The sequence below is a fragment of the Emys orbicularis genome, chromosome 1 (assembly GCF_028017835.1).
Source record: "Emys orbicularis isolate rEmyOrb1 chromosome 1, rEmyOrb1.hap1, whole genome shotgun sequence".
NCBI classification, from domain to species: domain Eukaryota; kingdom Metazoa; phylum Chordata; order Testudines; family Emydidae; genus Emys; species Emys orbicularis.
Genome location: NC_088683.1, coordinates 179,587,555 through 179,613,771, shown reverse-complemented (window position 1 = coordinate 179,613,771; position 26,217 = coordinate 179,587,555). Strand labels below are relative to the sequence as shown.

The 26,217-nt window shown below is 45.0% G+C and overlaps 1 protein-coding gene across 1 annotated transcript; it reads right to left on the bottom strand.

Annotated features, from left to right (window-relative positions):
• Positions 1-1,875: 1,875 nt before the first annotated feature.
• CD2 (CD2 molecule) lies at positions 1,876-21,769 on the bottom strand. The gene is made up of 5 exons (XM_065419074.1): positions 21,646-21,769; positions 17,285-17,587; positions 12,929-13,192; positions 5,883-6,005; positions 1,876-3,582 (listed from the first exon to the last, which is right to left on the bottom strand). The coding sequence occupies exons 1-5, from the start codon at positions 21,701-21,703 to the stop codon at positions 3,374-3,376; spliced, it is 957 nt and encodes a 318-aa protein (XP_065275146.1). The 5' UTR covers positions 21,704-21,769; the 3' UTR covers positions 1,876-3,373.
• Between the last annotated feature and the right edge of the window lie 4,448 nt (positions 21,770-26,217).

The following is a 26,217-nucleotide window of genomic DNA, read 5'->3' as shown; positions in this document are numbered from 1 at the left end:
TCATTGTCGAGCACAGCACTAACATTTCGTATACACAGGGCACTTCTATGGCACTCCCAGGTCCCATCTTCCCAGGCAGTAAGTATGTTAGTGGGGTCTCTCCCCATGGCAGTGGACAGCCTTCACCAGCCACTGGAGCCAACCCAAACCTCACCTTGCAATTACCTTGATTTTTTGGCAATCACCCTGAGAGAGAAGTGACAGGAGAGGGGAGATTGAGGGATAACATGCTCATAAAGCAAATGCTACAGCTGCTTGTCATTTTGACCCCAAAATTGCACTAGGCATCAGGGATGGGCACAGAGGGCCCTCCCCTCCCCCAATCACTGGGGATGCGGGATGGGCACAGAATGAACCTTTCTCCCCCACTGACAGCACGAGATAAATGGCGATCAAGGATGAACGCAACATGGACCTTTCATTTACTCTGGTGGACAGGAACGGGCATAGCTAAACCTCTTGAGCTCCAGGACAGGAACAGCATGCCCCCTCAGGACACAGGCTGGGCCCACAGTGGGGAGCTGGGTTGGACACAGAGTACCCCCATGCTGTCCCTGCTGGCTGTGGATACCCAAGGGGGCATAGAGTTGAGCATGACAGTGTCATTCTGTGCTGTGGCCACTGGGGCTCACACATCTTCTTTTGGCGCCTATTGATAAGTAAGTGAAATCCAGATAGCCAAACGCCAGGACAGCACAAGCTAAAGCCCCATCATCCACTCTCTAATCTTTATTTATGCAGTGCTAGGCTGATATCTCATATACAAAATAGAGTACAAGCCATTTAAAAAAATAAACCTTAAAACTAGTCAAACCATTAGCACACACTGCAGAAAGCTGGGCTTGGCGTGAGTAACGTTTCCATCCAGATGGACCAGCTTCTGAGGAAAAAGCAAAGTACAACATCTGGCCCCTTGGCGGGACATGCAGGGGCCTCCTTCCCCACATGCCTCTTCCCTGCACCTGGCAGGTCATAAATGGGCACATTTGTGGAGAGAAATAAGGATACACCTTTTAACGCCACAGAAATACATTGGAGACTCGGAGCCTGAAAGAACTACCATACATTCATCTACCTTACGTGGCACCAGTAGCAAGCTTCAGCCAGTGCTATTGAGAATGGCTCTCACGTCTCCGTCCCTGCCCCATGCTCAGTGTGCTGTCACCAACACCAGAGGGGCTGCTTTAACTAGCCAGACAATACCGTGAATAAAATAGAAACATGGGGCCTCTGCTGACCCAGCTGATCGACCTGCGAATCAGAGAAGTCATGAGACTCGCCAAAGGGGAGAGGCACGGACAACACGTGCCTCCTGATGCTGGGGGGCCACAATCTAAAGGGGAGGACACATGACAGCCCCACATGTCCCCTCTGCCCAGCGACCCCCCCCGGCCCTGAGCCCAGACTGCAGTCGCCATGCTCTCCCTGCCCCACCAGAGTTAGCTGGGGGTGGGTTGGCTCTGTCCTTCTCCTGCTGCACCTCCCCCATGGCACATTTGGCCACTCTCCCTGGGGAGCGGGATAGAGCCACTTTGCGGGTCGCTGCTCTGTGTGGCAGGGCAGCTGCCGGAGAGAGAGCCCGGCTGGAGAGGTGACCGCGGCAGCAGCTCGCTCCTCGCCTGGGCCTGGCTACCGTGGACAGGGGCCGAGCAAGCCAGAAATGTGCCGGGGGGAGAGGAAGAGGGGACTCTGGCTCGCTTGGCCCCTGTCCCTGTCTGCTGGGCCCAGGTGGGGAATAGGCTGCCACCGCCACCTCCCCAGCCGGGCTCTCTCTCCGGCAGTGGCTGTGCTGCACAGAGCAGCGCCCCGGAGTGGTCGGTGTGAGAAGTGGCTGGTCTCCTCCCCTTCCCTCCCCACCCAGTCCCGGCTGCCAGGGACAGAGGCGGAGCATGCCGGGGGGCAGGCCCATCAGGAGAAGGACAAAGCCTCTCTCCCTCCTCTCTGCAGTCCAAGCAGAAATCTGTGGGGTGGGGGGGGGCACTTGCCCCTGCATGCCCCCCCATATGTTGCCTATGAATAAGCAAGAATGTCTTTCCCAGTACACCAGGGGTTCTCAAACTTTTGTACTGGTGACCCCTTTCACATAGCAAGCCTCTGAGTGCAACCCCCCCCTTATAAATATATAAAAATGTGTTTTTAATGTAACACCGTTATAAATGCTGGAGGCAAAGCGGGGTTTGGGGTGGAGGCTGACAGCTCGTGACCCCCCATGTAATAACCTCGCGACCCTCTGAGGGGTCCCGACCCCCAGTTTGAGAACCCCTGCACTACACCCAGTGTCCCAGAGACATGTGGTGCTGACTGCAGACCAGCCGAGCATGTCCTCCTTTGTCAAAGCAAGAGTTACTGGAACCGCTGGGTCCCCTGGCCTGCGTCAATACAAGGCTATTTGCTTTCAGAATGCTGATGCAGGTGTCAGATGGATTACGTGGTGTTGCCCTAAACCAAGTCCTTCACAGAAATGGAGCAAACGAGGCCTCCTAAATCCCTCCATGTGGACAGGCTCTGGGAGAGGAGCAGAAGACAGCACTGCAGCATTTCCAGATTTTCCTGGAAGCAAGTAGTATCATAGAAAAAGCAAGAGGGTGAATTCCTCCTCTCTGGTACACGTGACTGGCTCCAGGTGGCACACCAACCGTAGTAGCTGCGCTGGCCACCACACCTGGGCCTCTTTTGAGAGCACAAAGTGGCCATGGGATGAGAGAGCCAACAAGGTTCAGAGAAAGTAGTTATTAATTAGACTACTTGGTTTTGGTTGGTAGTACGTATTACTGTGCAGGAATCTCACACACCAATGGATACGGGCTTCTGTCACGTGACAAGTACATCTGCCTTGGGAACCCTGAACCAGGTCATGTCACTGTAGCCAAGAAATAAAGTTGCAGTTTCTTGCCAGCACTCCAATATGTCAGGCCTTCATTACAGTTAACAACTATTTTCCTCTCCATGTGATCAAATTACTGGCTGCAACAACTAGAGGGGTGTTTGGATGGGAGTGCAGGTAAAGGGAGAAAGAGATACACGTGATGAAAGTCATCTCAATAGAGTCTTAGGGCCGTCCCAAAAAAAAAAACATTAGACCAGAAGTTGGCAAGGAGAGGTACAACCAAATGAAACAAAAAGGAAGCAGATTTCAGGACTAAATATCCCACATTAGCATGGAGTCACTTGAAGAAAATGGCCAAGGTAGTGACCTGTGATCACCTCAAGTCTCCATCGTTGAGCCTTTTCATCAGCCATTCAGTATAGACAGTGATCTTCCACAACAAAAGCGGCCAATCTGGGGGATTGCTGGCTATTTGCAAAGTTATTTTTGTGGCGAGTCCCACCAGAGCAAGTAGTGGGACAGGTTCTGTTCCTCCAGGACAGATGCTTACGGTCTCTCTTTCATGTGGCTTGGAGATTTCTGCTGAGTGCGTGGCCTGGGCCGGGGAGGCCCTGCCTGGTACTGAGTTTGAGACTGTGGAGGGGGTCTCTGCTGCTGGCGTGGCTGCTTCTGGGGAGCATGAACCGGAGGTTTAGGAAGCTCCCGATATTTCGATTCGTCACTCGATTGTCGAATTTTCATTGGTGTCTCTTCATCTGCAATTACAAAACCGCCAAGTAATTAGTTTATGACTCAGCATGAGTCATGTCACCAGTACAAACAAACAGAAGAGAATCCAGGCTGGTTACAGGAGGAGTCTGCAGGGCAGCCTGTGCCTGTCTCAGTTAAAGAAGCTGCTGAGATCTTTCCTAGGCCCTGTTCCTCTAATGGGGTCAAAGGTTTTCACTGCGCTGGGGGTCAGCGATAGCAGAGGGATCACACAGAAGCTAGTGCCTTTTAGTTATCTGGAGATTTTGGAAATAAACAGAATGGCAATAAGAAAAAATTAGTCAAAAAGGAATGTGGCATTGTTATTTATGGTGAACAGCTACTACCTAGGGAAGGAGACTCGGACACTGGCAAATGCTTGCATAGTTAAGTGGTCTGGCGTTGGGTACCCTGTTTATTTCAATGAAATAATAAAACCTGGATTTGCCATCTACTCCCAGACTACCCCAAGGCCCGTCTGTTGGCTGGTAGGGGTCACGGTGCTCATAGGGTATTTCAGTCAGTTCCATCCCCGCCTATCTCAGGGAGCCTGCTCTGCTGGGCAGCTACAACAACTTACCAGCCAGCAGGAAATATGCCAAGGAGACTGAACTCCTCTCTCATCTTTGGAGGTGATCCATTGAATACAGGGTTGAGACACATCAGTAGGGGGCAGCGTAAAAAAAGTTTGCCCTGCCTCTGTCTGTGCTGTAACTGTTCTGCAGGTAGATAGAGGGCTCCACACACAAGGGCAATCAATCTTGTACCTTTTAACCATATTAAATGTACTTCACATAGATGAAGTAGACTAATGGTCTTTGGCCACTATTACCATTTCTGAAAGGCCAGTGACCATGTATGATTTGATTTAGGGACTGAGTGACCCATTGGCTCAGAGACTGAACTGATCCTAAACTTCTATTGAACCATTCCAAAGGACCTAGTTATCTTGATGGTAACTAACACAGAGTTAAATGCACCTTAACACTCAGTGAGGACAGGGACAAGCCAGTTTTAACATTGTGTCAATGGATCATAGGTAAATCTTTGGTTCCAGTAAGGTTACCCATGACCAGCTGGCAAGATGTTAAACACAACAGTCCCTGTCTACACTAACTGCTAGGGCACAAAGTTAATGAAACATGGTAACTAAAACAAACTGTTTGCCAGAAGCTGGAAGTGGGCAACAGGGGATGGATCACTTGATGATTGCCTATTCTGTTCATCCTCTCTGGGGCACCTGGCATTGGCCACGGTCGGAAGACAGGATATTTGGCTAGATGGACCATTGGTCTGACCCAGTATGGCCGTTCTTAATGTTCATGACTCCTCAAGGTCATGTTCTAACATGTCTTAGTTTTCTAGTGAAGACAAGTGTAACAGGTCTGGAGTTTGGGTTTGGTTCAGATGAGCAACCAAAAGTTCAGTTGCGGAACTGTCCAAACCTCTCAGGTCTGCAAAGTCGGAATGTATATATTCCAAGGAAAGGCTATTTGGAGATTTATGGTCCTCCCTGTTGCTGGTCAAGCCAATCACACCATGAAAACATCTCATGAGCATGTAGGACCTAGTTAAACCCTGTTCACCCTAATGATGTGATTTACCTGTAATGATGATTTCATTGTTAATTATTTATAGCCAATACTTCTGTTATATTCTTGAATTTAGTTTCTCTCATTACATACCTTTTCTTCTTTTTCTGTGACCACCAAAACTAAAACTCAGTCTAAATTTTCAAAAATGACCAGTGATTTTTACATACCTCTATGTTCAGGTGCCCAAGTTGAGACACTTTAACGGGGCCCGATTTTTAGAGGATGAATAAATAACAACAAAACCGCTCTCTTATGCTTTGTACTTTCTGAAAATCTGGTCTCTTTACAGTGACTCAGGTTGTATAGCCAAAAAAATGGAGGCACCCCAAATCACTCTCTAGGCATACCTACATTTCAAATGCAATTAGTGGTGTTGATTGCCTTTACGTACATAGAAGTTAATGAGAAAGTGTGTTGGTGAGATTCTCAAGCTTATCTCTAGATGAAGGATGTTCAAATAATCATGGATGCTTCTCTGAGACAAGCTTTTCGACAGTCTGTTCTCCCCTCACTGGTAAATAATAGTCCTTGAAAATAGCACTGTCTTGTTAAAAACCACCATCAGAAACCAAGATTAAAACTGGCAATTGAAGTGTAGAATTGCAGTGTGACAAAACTCAGTTTTTTCTCTCTCACTATCTCTGAGCAGTTTGTGGAAAGAACTAGGAGATTTTAAGTGGTCATACAGCAACATGAAAGTTTCAAGTGCTTACCCTGTTCTTCTTCATATCTTTCTGCTCTCTTCTTCCTGATACAGTAAATCAGCAGAGCCAAAAAGATGACAAAGACAACTGCACCTCCTGCAATGCTCCCGATGAGAATAATGTCCAGCGGCCCTAGGTCAGAGAGAAGAAGGAGGAGATGTCACAGGGAGAGAATAAAACTTCAAAGTCTGGAATTTGGTCCCAGTGATCTGGAGGATGTACACATGTGAAGCTTATGACATGGATAACGATGATGATATGAAAACCTTGTAGTTATATAGCATCTTTTGTCCCAGCATCTCAAAGCATTTTCACAAACAATAAATTAAGACTCATAACACCCCTCTGAGATAATGTTAAGTATTATTATCCCCATTTTACAAAGGGGGAAATTGAGGCACAAACAAGGTTAAACCACTAGCTTATGGTCACAGAAAACTTGGTGGGAAGGAGAATTTTTTCATGAAACAGAGTTATGAAATGTGTGTATGATGTGCTTTGTTTGATGAGAGTTCTCGGGAAAGTTTGAGGTAGAATTCACAGGAGTGCCAAGGAGTTTTACTTAAGAAACAATAGGTGTCAAACCTCAAAAGTCTTGTTCTAGATTGACACACAAAGATCTGAGTGCCCTTCTGGCCTTTTAAGGACTTTCAAAATGCTTTGACTGGGCAAAAGTAGGGCTCAGAGTCTGACAAAAAACAGACTTTTTCAGGAGCCGGAAATACTGTGAGAACAGCTTGTCTTGTGGTATTTCAGAGCTTGCTCTTCTAGCCTTGGCTGAAACTCAAAACAAGTGCTACACAATAATTAACAATAGTGAAGAAACAGAAAAACTAACCAGCCGTGCTACCGGTGAGTTCCCCCTGCCCCCCCCCAGTCAACCCCCCCCTACGGAGGCCTGGGACCAGCTCCCACCCCACCCCTGCAGAGGCCTGGGGCCCCTTACCCCACCCCTGCAGAGGCTGCGTAGGGCCCCAGAATAGCTAAGGACGGCCCTGGTGCTAGGCATTAATTATTATTATTATTATTATTGTCACTTTACACCCAGTGAGGACTGGCCCTGAGTGATGAGAGAATGAACTTCATGCAATAAGCTCCAAGTATTTAATATACACAAATGAATGTGACAGTAAGAAACAGCAACTCTACACTGCCTTGTGGTGACTCCATCTTTGGATCACCCACCCAATGCTTGCTTATCAATTTAACAGGCTTATCCCTGGCTACCTTTGAGAACTGCTTCTTGATTCTTATATCTGCACTCATACTCCTCTCGCTGTTTCAGGCTGCCACGACGCTGTCTAAAGTGGTGGTACAGCTAGGAGTGAATTTGGATGTGCCCCAACTTATGGTGGATGGTCAATGACCTGTTAATGACCTGTCCCTGGGGCAAGTCTGGGGACTTGGAGACAGAACTTCCCTACTCCTGCATAAGGAGGCAGGACAGGTCTTTGTGTATGTCGCTGGAGGTGGGGGATGGGGCTGAGGCAGTGCCCCCACCCTCAGATCACTGAGCAGGGGCAGGGGCTGGTCAGTGCAGAGGGAGCCATTGTGGTGCAGGGCACATCTCCTGGCAGTTGTCTCCAGCTCTGTGCCAGAGGGCATGCCATCTCGGGCAGCTGGAAGGACTTGGCCTCCCACTGCAGGTGGCTGCACTCAGGCAAGTGCTGGGGCAGCATCAGGTCCTGCATATAGCCAGGATGTAGCGGAAGAGGAAACCACTGCAGTTGCGGAAGAAGCCGCCTTGGCTGTCCTGGGGCAGCTGGCCCAGCTGCTGCTGGGAGAACATGCGCCAGAGCAGTGAGTCTTGCACCGACACCACAGTTCCATGCCACATCTCACACACGCCTCCCCGCCACCGTTCAGCTTCCGCTCTCCAGGAAGGTGGATGAGCCTGGACCCGCTGTGGCAGCACCCCTGCCCCAGTTCCTGCTGACAGCGACACTCCGCCCCGGTTCAGTAACCGCCCAGCGCTGTCTGCCGGGGCCATCCCAGAGTGAGCCCACTGCAGCTGGGGAGAAGCCACCTCCTGCCCTTTATCCCATAAGTGCCTGGGAGCAGCCTCCCCTTCTCCTGCAGGTGATGGGACGAGCCACCTCTCTCCCACTTTCACTAGCCTCTGCTCTACACTGGCAGGGCCTCTTGCCGCTTCCGTCGCTCCAAGCACTGGCAGAGCTGCCACCTCTCAGGCTCAGATCGGGCTGGGCCTGGTGCTAAGTGGGTGGGCCATGGCCCTGCCACTGGTCTGAAGGGGGCAGACAATCAATCACCCTTTCACTGCAGTGAGCCCCACACTGTAGGATCCTTTCCTCACCCCCTTTGAAAGCTGACTGGTTTTATTTATTTGCAGGTTTTCAGTGGCACTTCTCACTGCAGCGTCTGGGGTAAAGGGGGGCGTGACCCTGAAAAGTTTGGGACCACTGATCTAGGATTATAAACTCACTGGGGTAGGGTCAATGGGCCAAACTCTCTGCTTGGGTAACTTCACTGAAGCCAAAGGAGTTAATTCTGTAGAGAATTTGACTCCATATCTTCAACCGTATACTATACAGCATGTCGTGCAGAGTCACTGGGCAACGGATATTAAATAGTATCTAACACTGGTCTACAATTTTTGAGAAGTCGTCTGCTTCAGAGATAAAATGTGCTATTTATTATGTATTTTGATGTGCTGAATTCAAATATGACAATTAAAACAACTGTTTGGCTACTGTTTCTAAGATATTTAAGTTTTTACATTTTATGTCTATGTATATTGTGTAGATAGTAGAGTTTTAATCATAAATTGTAAACCTAGGTCTTTTCATGTGTTTATGGTTGCTTTACATGATAATATTTCACCTGTCCTGTTTATGTAACACTTTAAAAATCAGCAAAAGGGTTCTATAAATAAAATTTATTATGAAACAAAAGGCAAAAAACTATTATGTACATAGTTTAGTCCTATTCAGGGTCTACTCGGCGCTTCTTGGCTTGTCTCTTGTATTCATTAAATGGAGCATCTCTTGTCACTGTCCAGCAATAGTCTGCAAGCATTGATGGGCTCCATTTGCCCTGATAGCGTTTCTCCATTGTTGCAATGTCCTGGTGAAATCGCTCGCCGCTCACTGCTCCGCAGTTCGGTGGGAAAAAATCTAGATGAGAGTGCAAAAAATGTATCTTTAGTGACATGTTGCAACCAAGGCTTTTGTATGCCTTGAGGAGGTTTTCCACCAACAACCTGTAGTTGTCTGCCTTGTTGTTTCCGAGAAAATTTATTGCCACTAACTGGAAGGCTTTCCATGCCGTCTTTTCCTTGCCACGCAGTGCATGGTCAAATGCATCATCTCGAAGAAGTTCACGAATCTGAGGACCAACAAAGACACTTCCTTTATCTTAGCTTCACTTAACCTTGGAAATTTTCCATGGAGGTACTTGAAAGCTGCTTGTGTTTTGTCAATGGCCTTGACAAAGTTCTTCATCAGACCCAGCTTGATGTGTAAGGGTGGTAACAAAATCTTCCTTGATTCAACAAGTGGTGGATGCTGAACACTTTTCCTCCCAGGCTCCAATGACTGTCGGAGTGGCCAATCTTTCTTGATGTAGTGGGAATCTCTTGCACGACTATCCCATTCGCAGAGAAAACAGCAGTACTTTGTGTATCCAGTCTGCAGACCAAGCAAGAGAGCAACAACCTTCAAATCGCCACAAAGCTGCCACTGATGTTGGTCATAGTTTATGCACCTCAAAAGTTGTTTCATGTTGTCATAGGTTTCCTTCATATGGACTGCATGACCAACTGGAATTGATGGCAAAACATTGCCATTATGCAGTAAAACAGCTTTAAGACTCGTCTTCAATGAATCAATGAACAGTCTCCACTCATCTGGATCGTGAACGATGTTGAAGGCTGCCATCACATCATCGATGTTGTTGCAGGCTACAAGATCACCTTCCATGAAGAAGAATGGGACAAGATCCTTTTGACGGTCACGGAACATGGAAACCCTAACATCACCTGCCAGGAGATTCCACTGCTGTAGTCTGGAGCCCAACAGCTCTGCCTTACTCTTGGGTAGTTCCAAATCCCTGACAAGGTCATTCAGTTCACCTTGAGTTATGAGGTGTGGTTCAGAGGAGGAGGATGGGAGAAAATGTGGGTCCTGTGACACTGATGGTTCAGGACCAGAAGTTTCATCCTCTTCCTCGTCTGACTCAAGTGAGAATGATTCTGGTGCATCAGGAACCGGCAGTCCTTCTCCGTGGGGTACTGGGCGTATAGCTGATGGAATGTTTGGATAATGCACAGTCCACTATTTTCTTCTTTGACACACCTTTCCCAACTGGAGGCACCATGCAGAAGTAACAATTGCTGGTATGATCTGTTGGCTCTCTCCAAATCATTGGCACTGCAAAAGGCATAGATTTCCTTTTCCTGTTCAACCACTGGCGAAGGTTTGTTGCATAAGTGTTGCAGCATATGTGTGGGGCCCACCTCTTGTCCTGATCTCCAATTTTGCAGCCAAAATAAAGGTGATAGGCTTTCTTAACCATAGTGGTTATACTGCGCTTTTGTGATGCAAAAGTCACTTCACCACAAACATAGCAGAAGTTATCTGCACTGTTCACACAAGTACGAGGCATCTCTGCTCACTTTGGCTAAACAGAAATGTGTCCCTTTGCAAAATCAAACACTGACAAATAAGAGAGCACGACACTGTATGATTTCTAGAGCTGATATAGGGCAATTTGTTCAGCAGAGTGATGTAAGCTTCGTTATGATTGCATCATTCATGACTTCTAGGAATAACATGATGCAATTCATATCATGTATGACGCAATACCAGCTTCAGATTGCATCATTCATTGTTTTGCCTAAAAAGCAAGTACTGTCCAAACCCAGTCATAGATTTATTCATAGATCCAGTCAAAGATGTATTTTAGTCATTTCTGGTTTAAATTGAGATCCCTTCCCTTTATAACTCACTTATCCTTTGCCATTCCCAAGTCAAGGGTCGTATATACTGACCCAATAGCATATCTTGAAAACTAGAGCCAATCAACAATTTTAAGCATCATTTTCGTTCTCAGTGACCCAGAATTAGTAAAGTTTGACTACATTTATTTCAGAAGCATTTTGGCTGTAGAGCAGTGTAATCTAATAATAGATTTAACCTTTGGGATCTCTAATTTAGATTATAGGATTCTTTTGGAATAGCTGTAAATGCCCAGTTCTGCTGCTGGTAAAACTATGGGGGTAAAGCCTGCAGCACTGTTCCTGTTGTAATAAGTATGTAGGTTTCTACCACCTGATTGTCAATTTTACTTATGTTACTGTTAAACTGCTTGGTGTCTGAAGGTGCCAGATGCCCAGATTAACAGGTCAAAGGGAACATGTGAGAGTTAATTGCATAAATGGAGATTCCTAGACTATAAAGCCAGCAGGGACCATTGTGATCATCTAGTCTGACTTCCTGAATAACACAGGCCACAGGACTTCACCGCAGGTGGGAAGCCACCAAAGCTGTTCAGATATTACTTTTAAAAGACTAAAAATAACACATAGGTAATAAAATTTAGTTTTTAAACAATTTTTCTATTGACGCTGTAGATTATTAAAAGTGAAAGGATTTTGGAGATCTGATTAATTTTTCATTCGTTGACTTCTTGCATTTCACCCAAGTTGGACAATTAAAGAAAAGACTGGTCAGTTTCAGGTGTGTTTCACTGACTGCACACTAGCCTAGCACTGCTGGGCTTGCCTCCCCAACACTGCAGGACACTGTTTCAATTCAATCAAAGAAACAAACAAAATTTCCAGTGACTTTTTCCCCCTCTAAAGTTTCATGAAAACATTTCTATGATTAGCAAATTTTATAAAACCTTTTTCCTTTAAGAAAATCTACACCTGAGGCCTAGCCTACTTGATTGCTCATTTAAGCCGATCAACTCCTAAAAGTTTCACAGCTAATTTCCCAAAAGCTCACTGCAAAGGAAGCCCATGCTTTATATGCACATGTTAAATAGCACAATCATGACATCCAGGTTTTTAATCAAAAGAATCCATCCGCCAATGTGGCACCACTGACTTCTTAGATACAAAGGGTGGAAAAGATCAAGACTTCCTTGCATCTAATTCTCCTGTCACTTGGGGCATGTCTACACTTGAAACACTACAGCGGCAGAGCTCCACCACCGCAGTAGCGTTTCAGCGTAGGCACTACCTATGCTGAAGGGAAAGGTTCTCCTATCGGCATGGGTAGGTAGGTCGATGGAAGAATTCTTCCGTCAACCTAGCGCTGTCTACAGTGGGGGTTAAATCCTCTGAGTGACGTAGCTGGGGCAACCTAACTTTTTAAAAACTAGATTGACCTAAATATGTTGCTCGGGGTCATGAAGAGTTTTGTGACTTGAGCACCGTAGTTAAGTCGACCTAACCCCCAGTGTAGACACGTCTAGGTCGATGGAAGAATTCTTTTGTCAACCTCACTACTGCCTCTCAGAGAGGTGGATTAAATATAGTGATGGAAAAACTCGTCTGTCACTGTAGGAAACATCTACACCATTACACTACAGTGGCACAGTTGCAGCGCTACAGCTATGCCACTGTACCACCTGTAATGTAGGCACAGCCTTACACTGGTGTAAATCAAGAGCAATTCCATTGAAGTCAATGAAGCCACATAGGTGTACCGTGTAAATCTGGATTAAGAGAGAGGAAAATCAGGCCCATTCTTGGGAAATGTAGGGTGTTAATGGACGTCCTGACCAATTTTCAACTTGGGTAATTTTATTCTACCCAACTAAAATGACCCCTGACGTTGTAATGATCTGTGCAGTGCAATGGATACTGTTGGTGCTGTAGAAATAATGAAGAAGAACAGCTGGGGGAAAAAAGGGTTTTGTTTTTTGCTTCCTGCTGTGTAGCGCTGTATAAAACCTACTGCATGTCAATTCCCTCAGTTATTTTATTGGGCTGACACTGGTTTTAGAATCAGCACCCTGGAGACAGCTGCACATGTGTAACTCTTTGTGGACTGTGATTAGGTAACCTTTTTGCAATATAGACTTTGTACCTGAACATTTGATTTCCTGATCAGTAGTTTTCATGCTAACGTCATTTTTAACTTCACATTGGAACTTTGCAGTACGGCTTTTGGCCTTGTGTTGATATTCAGTCTTCCATATGTCATTTGCATCTGTTGTCTCTCTGTTGGCAGAGACTGTCTTGTTATTTTGAAGCAAACGTAAAGCAGGTTTGTTCTTCTGTTTCACCTCACATGTCACCGTTATGGACTTTTGTGAACACGTCCATTTGATTTCTGGTTTAGAGACCATTTCTGAAAGAGAATAGAAGAGGCAATCAGTCTGTGAAGATTTCTAATTTTAACAAGTTCATTGTTAGAACAGGCAAGATCCACAGAATGATACAAAGGAACCTGGAGGGATTTTAGAGGCATGGGCAGAACATAACAAATTGATCCTGTGAAAGGATGTGGGGCAAATTAATCTGAAACACAGATATTCAGTGAGAGAGAAAGTGGGAAAGTGGCAATGCCTGAAAAAATAAAGGGGAGAGCGAACAGCAAATTAGACCTGAGGGGGGATGGGATGTGGCAAAAACAAAGAAAAGGCCAGCTCAACACTGGTCTGCATATTTGTTTTTTTATAAAAAGTTTAACACCTTTATGACTCATTGTCACTTTCCTCGCTGTTCCCTCCCTGCAGAGCTGTAGAGTGTTTTTCCTTGAGATATCATTTCATTGTTTATTTACAGAGAGAGGATCCCAGTCCCTTTGTCCTATGCTGTTTTGAAACACAGTGGGCCAGATCACTCTAGGTCAGGCTATGTCTACACTGCGCACCTTACAACTCTATTCCATCCATACAGAGCCTGGAGTCAACTTGCAGGCTCCACTAACCACCTCGCTCTCTGTTTCCGGAGCAGAGTTGGCACTAGCCGAGATGGCTGCTCATTAGCAACCAGGGAGAGGACCCAGAGCTGTATCTATATTACCTTGCTCAAAGATGTAACACTTCCCGCCTAGATCTATGTGTGGAAAACTGAGCTCAGAGCAGGGGGAAGAGCCAAGGAGAGCAAATCATCAACTGCTGCTCTATCTCCACCCACAAATACCTCAGATACTACGCAGGCTCTCAGACACCAAGGTGGTTGGTTGGCCCGTACGGAGACCACAGTATTTCCTCTCTTCCATACAGGAGGCCATCAGTCCAATGTAAGCAAACACACATTGCAGTTACTATGGGAGAGAAGCTATGCTATGCAGGGAGGACTTACACGAAGGCTTTACGTCATAGAGCAAAGAGACAATAGTCTCCTTCTATGCAGCTCTGGCATGATTGCATCTGCAACTTTGCATTCAGCGTTGGGCACCAGAAAGACTGGAAAAGCTAGGTCAGTAAAAATAATAATAATTAATAATAAATAAATACATCCCTGTCTGCCATAGCTATGATGGTATAAGTGTATAGCCCAAGTCTTCGCCACATTGCTTAACACACTGCTGGAACGTGTTCAGATACAACAGTGATGACTGCAGTAGAAGAACATAGACTAGACTAGACATCATCTTAGCACTACAGAGGCAGTGAAGCTATGAATAAGCTGGTTTCGGTTTCCTATTATGCACAGTGAATTGGTAATGGAGCTCCCCTTGCGGAATCTCTATTACTGGCAATGGTACATGAGCCAGAAAGAGCCCACCCTGACTCTGAGTCCAGGTTGTCGTTGCAGGCACATCAGTTGCGGGGGCGGGGGGGGGGGGAGGAGGAGAAGCAACTTTTTACTTTTACACTGAGCAAATCAGTCATTGCAAAAAGCCTGGAAACCCTCAGTGCTAGTTTACACTCAGTCATTTTTCAGAGTACTTCACTTCAACTATAACAACACTAACTATTGAGCAAACGCTGTAATCCATCTATTGAATACAGTGTATGTGCAAAGTATGGCCCTGGTCCTGCTAACATTGAAGCAATTGCTCAGGGCTGGATAAACACTATTCATAGATTTTAGGGCCAAAAGGGACCATAGTGATCATCTAGTCTGACTTCCTGTATAAATAGAATTTCACCCAGTAATTTCTGCATCAAGCCCATAAATTCTGTTTGAGCGAGCACATACACCGCTACCTCGATATAACGCGACCCGATATAACACGAATTCGGATATAATGCAGTAAAGCAGTGCTCCGGGGGGGCAGGGCTGCGTACTCCGGTGGATCAAAGCAAGTTCAATATAATGCAGTTTCACCTATAACGCGGTAAGATTTTTTGGCTCCCAAGGACAGCGTTATATCGGGGTAGAGGTGTATTTCAGAAAGACATCCAGTCTTGAAACATTCTAGACACTATGGACAGATGCCTAGGGTCCTGATTTCTAGATTCACATGATGATGCCAAAAACTAAGCTTTTACTTTTAAAAAATAATTATGTTTTCTATCTGACCCTAATGGCCATCATATCACTGCACCTCACATCACTAATGGATTTTATCCTCCCAACACTCCTAAGAGCTACATCCCCATTTCACAGTTGGGAAACTGAGGCACAGGGTAGATTAAGTCACTTGACCAAGGTCACACAGGAAGCCAGTGGCTGAGCTAGAAATTCTACCCCAATCCAATGCCTTAACCTGTAAACCTTGAAAAACATGACCCAAGTATAACAGGTTTCAAAATGGTGGCCGTGTTAGTCTGGATCAGCAAAAACAACAAGGAGTCCTTGTGGCACATTAGAGACTAACAAATTTATTTGGGCAGAAGCTTTCGTGGGCTAGAACCCACTTCATCAGTATAACAGATATACTGATGCCTCCCTGAGTCAGCAGGCAGCCTGTAACAATAGCTCAGAGAGGTGTTGATTTGAGAGTGGTCACCCCTTCGGGGCTTTGCTAGGGCAGTCGCAGCAGGTGTCCACACACAATTTGAGAGGGTGGATCTCCCCACCAGAGAGTTTGTCATTCATGCTGTCAAACATGTCTGAGTTGACACTGGTCACCTCCATCTAAATAGCAATTATCCCGATAAAGAAAAACTTTTAAAACATTAAAGATATCTGTATTTTTTTCCTTCAGCTTATAAGTCAAGTTAGTAGAAAATCAGGAATGAATGTCATAATAATTTTTTTAAATTCTGCTCATGTTTCTTTTCTTTAAATTTTTTTAAATGTCATCAAAATCTTGGCATTCAGAAAATTCCAATCAGCTGTAATAATTGGTCAATAAACAAGAAAAAAAAATTCCAAACAGTTCCCCCTTTTTTTTAATTCAAAATTTTGTCAGAATTTCTAAATACAAAAAAATTCAAACCAGCGCTGCTTATAAGGGATGGAACAGGTGAACAGGAGACCCAGTTAATTACAAATAAATAGGGGGCTAGTTACTGAATCATTTACTAATTGTCAGGCTTCAAATGCAGCAGTTCAACATTAATGCAGGATGTAAACATGCAAGCAAGCTGGTAGGCTCAAAAGCAAGTCATGAGAACCAACTACTGTCGAAGGAAAATCTTCATGTTACAGAAATTTGTGCAAGATCTCAGGCTTTATTCAGCAGCCTCCTGTTTTAGGAGACCGCCTAAGTATTCCAAATGTACAGAGCACAGTTCTGCTCCACATCACACTGGTCAAACCACCTAAAGGTACCAATTCCTGGAATGGCTGCTTAAGAAAGGTTTCACTGTCTGTTGTGAAATCAGGGCTTGAACTGGGCAGCAGCACGCTTACCAGCACTCTCCTGAGCTGTCTTTTTAGGCTCCAAAATGTGTGTCTTATGGAGAAGAACACAAGCTTAAGGAGCCTAGCGGAGCCCAGGGGTATATTTGAACCCCAGTTAGGGGAGCCGAGCCCAGCAGAGTGTGCAAACCGTTTAAACATCTCCACAATCCATCATGAATGGCATCTCATTTTGATGTCTCAAGTGGGTTATTAATTTGTGGGAGGAGCTTGGAAGGGTCCTACCACCATTTTTTCCCCCAAGTTAGACCCCAGCCTCCCAAATGTATATATAAACATTAGGGGTTCTGGATATTTGGAGCGGCAAAAAAAAAGGCTCAGTGTGACCTGAGATAACATCTTCCATTGTTCATCGATACCGCTGCAGGTCTGCTTGCTCGACAGATTTCATGGCTGATGTGAGAGAGAAGAAATCAGACAGCAGAGGGACTAAGCAGCAGGAATAGAGGGAAAGAAGGGAACAGGGAGACTCACCTGGCAAGAGAGGAAAAGGAGGAACCCACCCAGGAACAGAGAAAGGGAATAGATGCAGAAGAGCTAACCCTTCAATGAAAAGGAGCCCACGCGGCAAAGTTAGAGACCACAAGGAAACGGGATGGAGACCCATTCAGCAGAAGAAGAGAATGGTAACAAGGGGGCTCACCCAGCTATGGTGGGAGGGACATGGAAGGTGACTCACCCTGAACCTTCAGAATAAAGTTCTTCTCCACTTGCAGCGTTCCCTCGCCACTGTACACGGTCACTTTGTAATTTCCACTGTCCTCTTCCACCAGGCGGTCTATTTTCAGGGTTCCATTGGGGAACTGCTCATACTTTTCCCCATCCTTGTAATATTTCACGTCAGAACCTTTGCCTTTCGTGAGGCGTAATGAATTTTTGAGCCATGTTACTTCCTGTTGGTTTTCCACTTTGAAGCCAGTAATGTTCAAGAAAACAGAACCATCCCGAATACCATATTCCGTATCGGTTTCGTTTGCAGACCCTTCAAACAGGGGAAGAACAATACAGCCCGATTAGTGTCTGTCCAAAGCGTCTATGGATGAGCATTAACAGTAGACACTGCAGCATTGAATAACTTGGTCACAAAGTTAAACGCCCCATTTTCCCCTTATTTCCCAAACCACTCCTCGTTAATAAGGGTGGACATTTATATAGCTGCTTTCATCAGGCCCTCAAAGCAACTCCCGAACATTAGTTAGTTAAGCCTCCCAACACCCCCATTTTAATTCTGAACACAGAGAAGTTATGGGCCAAATTTTCAGAAGTGCCCTTCGGGGTGCCTTGGTTTCGGAGGTGGTCATTTTAAGACCCCTTGGGCTGGTTTTCAAAGGTGCTGAGCACCTGCAGCTCCAAGTCAATAAGGCTTGTGAGCGCACATTTCCTCTGCAAATCAGGCTGTGTTGTATGTGCCTCAAGATGGGCACCCGCAACTGAGGCAGCCAACATTACTCAAAACACTTCTGACGATTCAAACCCGTGACCAAAATTTTCAAGTGACCAGTGATTTTGAGTGCCTCAATTTAAACTTGAGACAGGATAAAGACCAGCTGTTCAGCAATTTCTGAAAAATTAGCCTCCTTTAATGTGTCTTGAGTTGAACACTGAAAATCATTAGTCACTTTTCAAAATCTTGGTCTAAGCAACTTGCCTGAGGTCACACAGTGAGTGAGTGAGTGACAGAGGTGGGAGTCAGACCCAGAGGTCCTGCCTCCCGCACTGCTGTGACCACAGGATACACGCCCTCCCTTCAAGAGCTCTCTTTCATGGGTATTATCACCGGATAAACACAGGCCCAAAGGCAGGTTTTTCCCCCTCTTTTCAGGTCACCTTTGACTTCAGTTCCCTTTGTGCAAAACGGATAATACCCAGTTCACAAGGGTGCTACTGCAAGTGGTTGTTCAGCACTTGAAGATGTTAGGTGTCACATAAGGGCTAAATATTATTAAGAAAGGTAAAAGCTGTTTAGCCTTATTCATGTTGTTACATATAAAGAAGCATTTATCTTCCCATGTTATGTTCTGTCACAAGATCTCATGTCCATTTATCTCAAACTGAATCTAAATCTAAAAATCACAGCCTCTGCATACTGAATAGTAATAGCAGATTGGGTTTTTAGAGCACAGATTTTGCCTGAAGGTGACTTCAAATGAGAAGCTGACTCCACACAAACATTTGTGTAGATTCTTAGTCCGTACCGCATAAGCAAGTTGATAAATAATATTAAAACAATCAGGCAGGTTAAATACATGCTTGTAAGTTTCAAATAAAATAAATTAATTAACAGCAAAACTTTCAATCTTCCATTTGCTAAATTAATTCCCCTCTAATCTATGGGATAACGCTATACTGGTAGGCATGGTGAGCTATGCTGAATTATTTTTACACAGTGTAAGTTCTTTTCCCTATAGAGAGAAACTAGGTTTATAAATCTTTTATTATAATCCTTTATTATAAAGTTTTCATTAGATCTAGGATATGATAAAATACATCACAGCGAGGAAAACTGAAAACTAATTGCTGCTTTGTGTAATAGTAATATTGGAGTCAAATAAAAAAAATTAGACTATCATGCTTGTGCAGTAAAATAATTATTCGAGAAATCGGAGAGAGATGGCCCATTAGAGCCTGTGAGAGGATGAAGAGTTTCATGCAATGCATTCGCCAGCCCAAAGGGAAGCTATTACTGAGCTATCAAGTTTCTTAAAAAGCATTCGGCATTTCTAAGGGAACATTCTGAAATCACTCACTCTTGGAAGTGTAACTATTTTAATAATATTCGTTCTCCCAATAAGTGTTCACAGGAGCACCAAAGCCCTTTGTAAAACCTGCAGCATTTTTGACAAAGAAAAAAAATGTAATTCAGATACTTGCTACTCCTCAGAATTACTCCCAGATATTTAAAGTTATTGCTACTCATTATTATTTGCATTGCATATTCTATCATTTATATTTTGCATGTGTAGATGAGGGAAAAGTTGATCAAAATCCTGAGGAAGGAAAGCTCAATAGTATTTTGACAGACAATACTGACAGGTCTTTAAAAGTTTGCTTGGTCTCCCGAATCATTGGGACAGAAGTCTGAGCATCCCAAACAAACAACACTAAGTCCTCTGTATAGACAATGAAACAATATTTGTTGACAGTGCCAACTGAAATACTCTGCAAAGGACAGAGCGATCAGAATTTAGCTACAAACTGCTCAGTTGCCGTCACAAAGAGGATGGGATGATTCATGTGTGGTGAACTAAAAGGAGCTACACTGATAATACTTTACCCATCTGAGAAAAGAAGTATTCACTTTTAAAGTTTCAAACATTTTAAACAAATAGAGCCATTCAAGGAAATCAAGAGTCTGTTTTAAGTCCATAGCAAGAATATATTCCTTATTTATCTAGTCCTTGTACATAGAAAACATTAAACAACCATCATAAATGATCTACTGTTGGATTTATTCCAGTCATTCATGAATGGTTCTTGTGTACTGAATCCACTACTACTTGTTCTAATCTATAAGCCAAAATTGCAACTAAATTTTTAGATCAAAGTTTTAAAAAATAATTGCTATAACTAGAAATAACAACAATATGTATGTACCTAATGTAACTTACAACCTAGACCGACCCCACCCTACCATATGATCATTTGTATTTATCCCCCTTTCTGTTAATATTCCTGTGCAAAAAATACTTGCACTGTCAACAGTTCTGTTTCCCTTTAATAAAATGTTCGTTACTAGAAAAGAGCAATGGGTCTACACAGTGAAGTCGCTCTTGACTAGGGTTACGAAAAAAATGCAACAGCTTCATTGAGGGCAATAGGAAAAACTCCATGCTGACACTTACCTATATTAATACGTGTCAGATAAAGGATTGTTAACTTGAAGCTAAAACTGTTTACAAAGTATTATTATAAATATTTTAATAGCAAGCTCAGGTCGTGGGTCCCCCCAGACTGAAAGCTAAATAAAATAATAATAGCCAAGAGATCTTACGGCACTTTGCAAAGTAAGGCAGATACCATTATCTCCATTTTACCAATGGGAAAAGTGAGGCCATGTGCTTAACAATGGGGGCTCGATTCTACAAGGAGCTGAGCACTCTGCCCCCAACAGCAAAGCATTTGAGTACATGCTTCAATCTAAGCACGTGAATAGTTCTTTTGAAGTCAGTGGGACTACTCGCATGCTGAAAGTGAAGCATGTATTTAAGAGCTCTGCCTGGACTGGGGACAGAGTGCTGACAACTTTGCAGGATCAAGCTCTAAGAGTTTAAGGGTGAAATCCTGACTCTATTAAAGTCAATGGCCAAGGATCGGGGCCAGGATTTTACCCTAAAAGGTCCCGTTGCCAGTTCCCCAAATATCTGATCTTCGCAGCTTCATAAGGGCTCACTCCCATTCCGAGGGTTGTGTAACGCTCTTTAAATGATTTATTTGCACTGCATTTGCTCTGGCAATAGCGATAGTTCTTCTAGAGACAAGGAGCCAAATTCATCTCCGATTTTAGTAGAGTTAAACCAGGGAAGAATGTGGCCCATGATATTTAAGTAAGATCCAAGGATTTTTATCAGACCATCCATCTTGCCCCAAGCTTCACTATTTAGCTTTAAGTAGAAGATGTGTGGCAGGGATGGGATCAGTCACATTTAATTTTGCTTACACATTTCTATATTAAAAGCACTATTAAAGGAATAATCTAAAACATACTGGTAATAACTTGCTCCTCAACTATAACTGAGTCAGGGGAGAGGCTTAAAATGTGCAGTGTGGACAAGACCACCCCAAATTCTCATAACTGGGTGAAACCTGGGACAGTGCAGTTATAGATCCCATCCACCTTGACAATTATAGCCGTATTGGAACTGGATCCCAGAGTCAATTATCATTGTGACATAGATGGGCCTAATTCAGCACCCCGTTAAGATATCCATCACCCTTGTCTGGGTACAAGAAATGGGTGTTAATCTACCACAGTTTTAAATGCTTTAAGTGCAATTTTAAGCAAAGCCAGCCTGAAAGAGCAAAAAGCTGGTGCAAACTCACCTACACAGGAGAATAAAACCACCAGGCACTTGGCTAGAAAAATCCCCCTCAAGTTCATTTTCAAAATCGTATCTCCAAACTGTCCCTGCGCGAAGAAAGCTCCTGGCCAGTGAGATGAAGTTCTACTTATGATCAGCAGCCTTTTGGTGTGTCAGCACAGCCCTGGCACCTCTTGTCTCCTCCTCCTCTTGCTCACCGTAACATTTGCATTTCGGTCACACACACGAGCAGAGTGGAACTGGTTCTCGGACCATTGTTTTACCCAGGGGTGAGGAACAACTTGCAGGGATTTAGAAAAGTGCAAGCCTCAAATATCAGAATTTCCCCCCAATTTTGTCCCAACTTGAGAACAGAACCTGAGCCACATGGTTCTTTGATGTTCAGCTAAGGACCTTGACCTCTACATCCATGTCCCAGAAGAAGGGATGTGGGGAAGTCTTACTATTCTCCTGCTGCCACATTTAACCTGCCTTGGGAGGTCTTGTTGGGTGAGAAAGAAAGATCACCCTCCAGGATCTTCAGGGACTAGCTGGCAGGTTTAAGAAGTAGCTGAGGTCTGCTGAGAGGAGGTGTGTTATGTAGATAGCATAAACACCTCCTTTGAAAGCTTTAGATTAGCTTCACACAAACATTTGAACTTCGAGGGGCTTTTGAACTGAAACTGAACTCCAGGCTTAGTGAGGTTCACCCGTAATTAGCAGTACTGTGCAAACACACAGGTGTTTCAAACCCCTCTTGAGCATTTAGGAAGGAGTCTGCTGGGAAAGACACAAGGAGCCCTATGGAGCATGGGAAGAGTGCAGTGCCTCATTCTCCCCCAGGATTTGGTCTCCGGGGCTGCTATTTTGAAAAGAGGGTGTCTGGGGCCAACAAGGGATAAGATGTTAAGAAAGCTCCTGTTCCCTGTTACAGCATTAAACAGTTAAGTGTGGTGTGGGGTTTAGTGTCAAGTTGTTATTGGCTTATTCCCTTTGCATCAGCCACCATTACAAATTTTTGTAAAAGGCACAGAAAAAGGAAGGAAAAATCCATTAAAGCATTTCACATGTAAAGTATGAGGGCAGGTCTACACTTGAAACGCTGCTTCGGCACAGTTAATCCACCTCCACGAGAGGCGGTAGCTATGTTGAGGGGAGAAACTCTGCTGCTGACACAGCGCTGTCTGCACCAGCACTTACGTCAGCATAACTTCGTTGCTCAGGAGTGGGGATTTTTCATACCCCTGAGCGATGTATTAATACCAAAGTAATGCCGTAGTGTAGACCTGGCCTTATGTGAGGCTTTTGTTTTAACAGTATCCCTTATTCCCTTTCCCTTTAGCTGTACCTAGTTTTTATAAGGAAAACTCCCTGTCTGACAGTCTTTTAGATGGTGTCAATGATGGTAACAATGTCCTTTTGGGGAAAAGGAGGAAAAGTTAGTTGAAATGGGCTGGTGCTGCTGAAGGAATCTGATCCTGCTTCCTTCAAAACAAAACCAGACTAACACATACACACAAAAGGGGAGAGAAAAGAACAGAAAAATATAGAAAATGCGGCTTCTATCTCGGGTGTTGACTTTCCCTTACAACATGGCTACTGGGGAAAAAATGGCACAGCACAGAGTCTTATCAGCTACTCAGGACCTGGCAGACTTGTACCAGTATCAGGCAGTTTAAAGCTTTGCCTTTAGCTACCTTTATGATCACAGGCTCACAGCAGTATTGCAAAGGGTGGAGCTGTCTTGGCTGATTAAGATAGGCAGTGTTATTGGCCAGAGGCAAAAGAGAGCGAGGAAAGAAGAAGTGTGCGGGGGTGGGGGGAGAAGGAAAAAGGACAGGTGTGGGAGGGAGTATGACAGCAAGAACCAAAGTCTCATATTCCAGGTAGCGTTTGGGATCTAGATGAAGTCGGGGTGTAAGGTCGGAGGCCTTTTTCTGCAGCCATATTAGGAGAGAAGCAGCCATGAGCCAAGAAGCAGAAAGTCACATCCTCACATTCCATCTAAATTACATTAAAACAATGCAATATTGGGCTGTTAAGAAGGCGATCCTGTCCTAATAGCACCCACCATCACCAGATAAAGAAACAGATCTTAAGATGTTGAAAGAAAACCTTATTTGGCATCATTCTGTCTGGCAAGGAATCACTTAGCAGTTATAGGTGTGAAATCTCTACTTCTTTATTGTTTTGCCTTTATAGTCCCTGCTTCTCTATTGTTTATCTGTATGGTTTCTATCTGGTTCTTTGATTGTTTCTGTTTGCTACATAACCAATTTTTCAAGGTGTAAATCAACTAAGATGGTGAGGTATGATTGGGTGATGGATTGTTTTGCAATATGTTCGGATTGGTCAAAGAATTATTTTGTAATTCTTTAGTAAAATGATCGGTTAAGGTACAGCTAAGTAGGACTCCAGTTTCACTATATAAACTAGGGTCCCAAAGGAAGTTCTTTGGAACCAACTCCAGGACACAGCCCAAGATCAGAACTGCCAGACCTTAGCAACCTGCCAACTATAGCGTGAGAAGCGGGATTCCATGGATGACCTGATCCTGACTGGCCAGCAGGAAAAGTTTGTCTGCCTTATTGGGAGTGGTGAGCATTGTATGCTTAGTGTGTGCATTCTGTTTTGGTGATTGTTAATAAATAGAGGTTAGGGATATTACTGTGTAAGGCTCTTTCACTGGTAAAAGACCCCACAAACCCACAGAATGTCAGATTACACCTTGAGCCCACAGAAGGGTAAAGGTGGGTGCCCTAGAGTGTGCAGGGAACAATGGAGGTGGCGATGTCATGTGGTTCCTGCTTTCTGGCCTAGTCTGGTCAGAGCAGGGAGAGGAAGACCCAACAGTGTCACAGTAGACAAAGACCCAACAGGGTCCCAGGTGATAATGTGGCTGGCAGATATGATGGTGAAGCTCATTCCTTCCAGTTCACCTGTCCCCCTTCTTCCCCCAAACGGACAACATCTAAGAAGGGAGGGCAACTGCACACCATTAACGTTACCAATCAAAACAATTATAAATATTTCCTGCCATTATTAGACTCCTTTAGCTTATTGTCATGCCTACCTATGACTTTACCAGGAGCCTTGGAGATCCCTTAGGACAGCTGTTTTATCCTAAACAATCCAGTTTGGGCCAACTATTTCCCTTCAACTTTTGCTGATTTTCATAAACAATTTTACATAACGGGCCGAGCTAAACTTATGTTACCTTGGACAACTTAGAGTACAGGCCTCTGCACTACAGGGCCCTGCTGGGTCTCAGAGCATCTCATCTTCTGGACATACCACCCACTAGAGAAACCACTTGCTGCTCCTGCAGCTCTAGCAGACAGGCTGGGGGGGCGGGGGGGGGGAGAAACACACCAAACACTGCAGAAATGCTGCCCTGGCCTAAACCAAGCAGCACCTATGTAGTTTAGGCCAGCAATCCCCAAACTTTTGAGGGTCGCACACCCTGCTTACCCTTGTCCATGCCACCCCCCCACACACACACTCCCATCCCTAGCTGAGGGCAGGAGTGGGGATGCGGCTCAGGGGGAGGGAGGGGACGTGGACAAGGGTAACGGGGCCAAGGCTGGGGCCACAGCTAGGGGTGGGTCTGGGGTTAATGCTGCAGCCATGGGCCGTAGCTGGCGGCAGGGGCAGAGCCACAGCCGGGCTGCAGTGGGGGCTGCTAGCTGGCCCCATGGCCAGGTGCAGCTCCACTTCTGGCCTTGTCCCCAGCCTCGGCCCTGGACTGGGAACAGAGCTGCGGCCAGGTGCGTGCAGGGCTGGGAGTCGGGGATGTGGCAGGGGGCCAGACTGGAGCAGAGCTGGGGGTGAGGAGAGCTGGATGGCACTCCCTCCCTGCCCCCATGAAGGCTGGCCAGGCCCTTCTGTGCCCCCTGGATGGTCCTCCACACCCCCCTATGGGGGCACGCCCCACACTTTGGGGACCTCTGGTTTAGGCCATGTGTTTGTGCTGGCTGCAGATACCAGCTGCACAACCATCACCTGGGTCAAACCTCAGACTAGCACAATTCAAGTGGTGGGACTAGCATCATATGCAGATACCAGCAGCACTGTCCCTCCCCAAGCTAAACCTGGCACTGACAATACCAGGCAATTATGCTGCCATAGTAGCTGGCAGAAGCATTTTTTTCTTGTTGTATTGTTGGTCTCTCTCATGCTCTACCTAAGTCCCAGTCTGAAGAGCTCACAGCCACTCCCTTGGCTGTCAGGGGGACACTTAGGGTGTCTATGCTGCAATTGGAGGTGTGTTCTATAATTAGATGTTACCAGCCCAGTAACAAATGTGAACTCCTGGATCACTATAACAGTCTTACCATGGCGTCACAGACAGTCCCCTTAGACTGGAGAGCCTATCTTGCCACCCAGGCAAGCTGGACTTAGTGTTAAATGGTCACCTACACCAAAGATCACAAGATATTCAGGTTACTTCCAGCTCCAAGAGGCAGTCGTATACCTCAGATCAATTTGTATCTCAGATCTCACACCAAAGACAACGCCTGTAGCCAATCCTGTAATAAACTAACTAAAGGTTTATTACTTACCTACATTAGTACATCTTACTACATTAGTATGT

Bases quoted from the DNA above. Each gene is read 5' to 3' on its own strand.
- CD2 (XM_065419074.1), bottom strand. From the start codon at position 21,703: ATGAACTTGAGGGGGATTTTTCTAGCCAAGTGCCTGGTGGTTTTATTC. The intron at 13,193-17,284 runs GTGAGTCACCTT...ATTCTCTTTCAG, and splicing joins CTTTATTCTGAAGGTTCAGG to AAATGGTCTCTAAACCAGAA. The intron at 6,006-12,928 runs GTACAAAGTCTA...TCTCTGACCTAG, and splicing joins TCAGGAAATCAAATGTTCAG to GGCCGCTGGACATTATTCTC.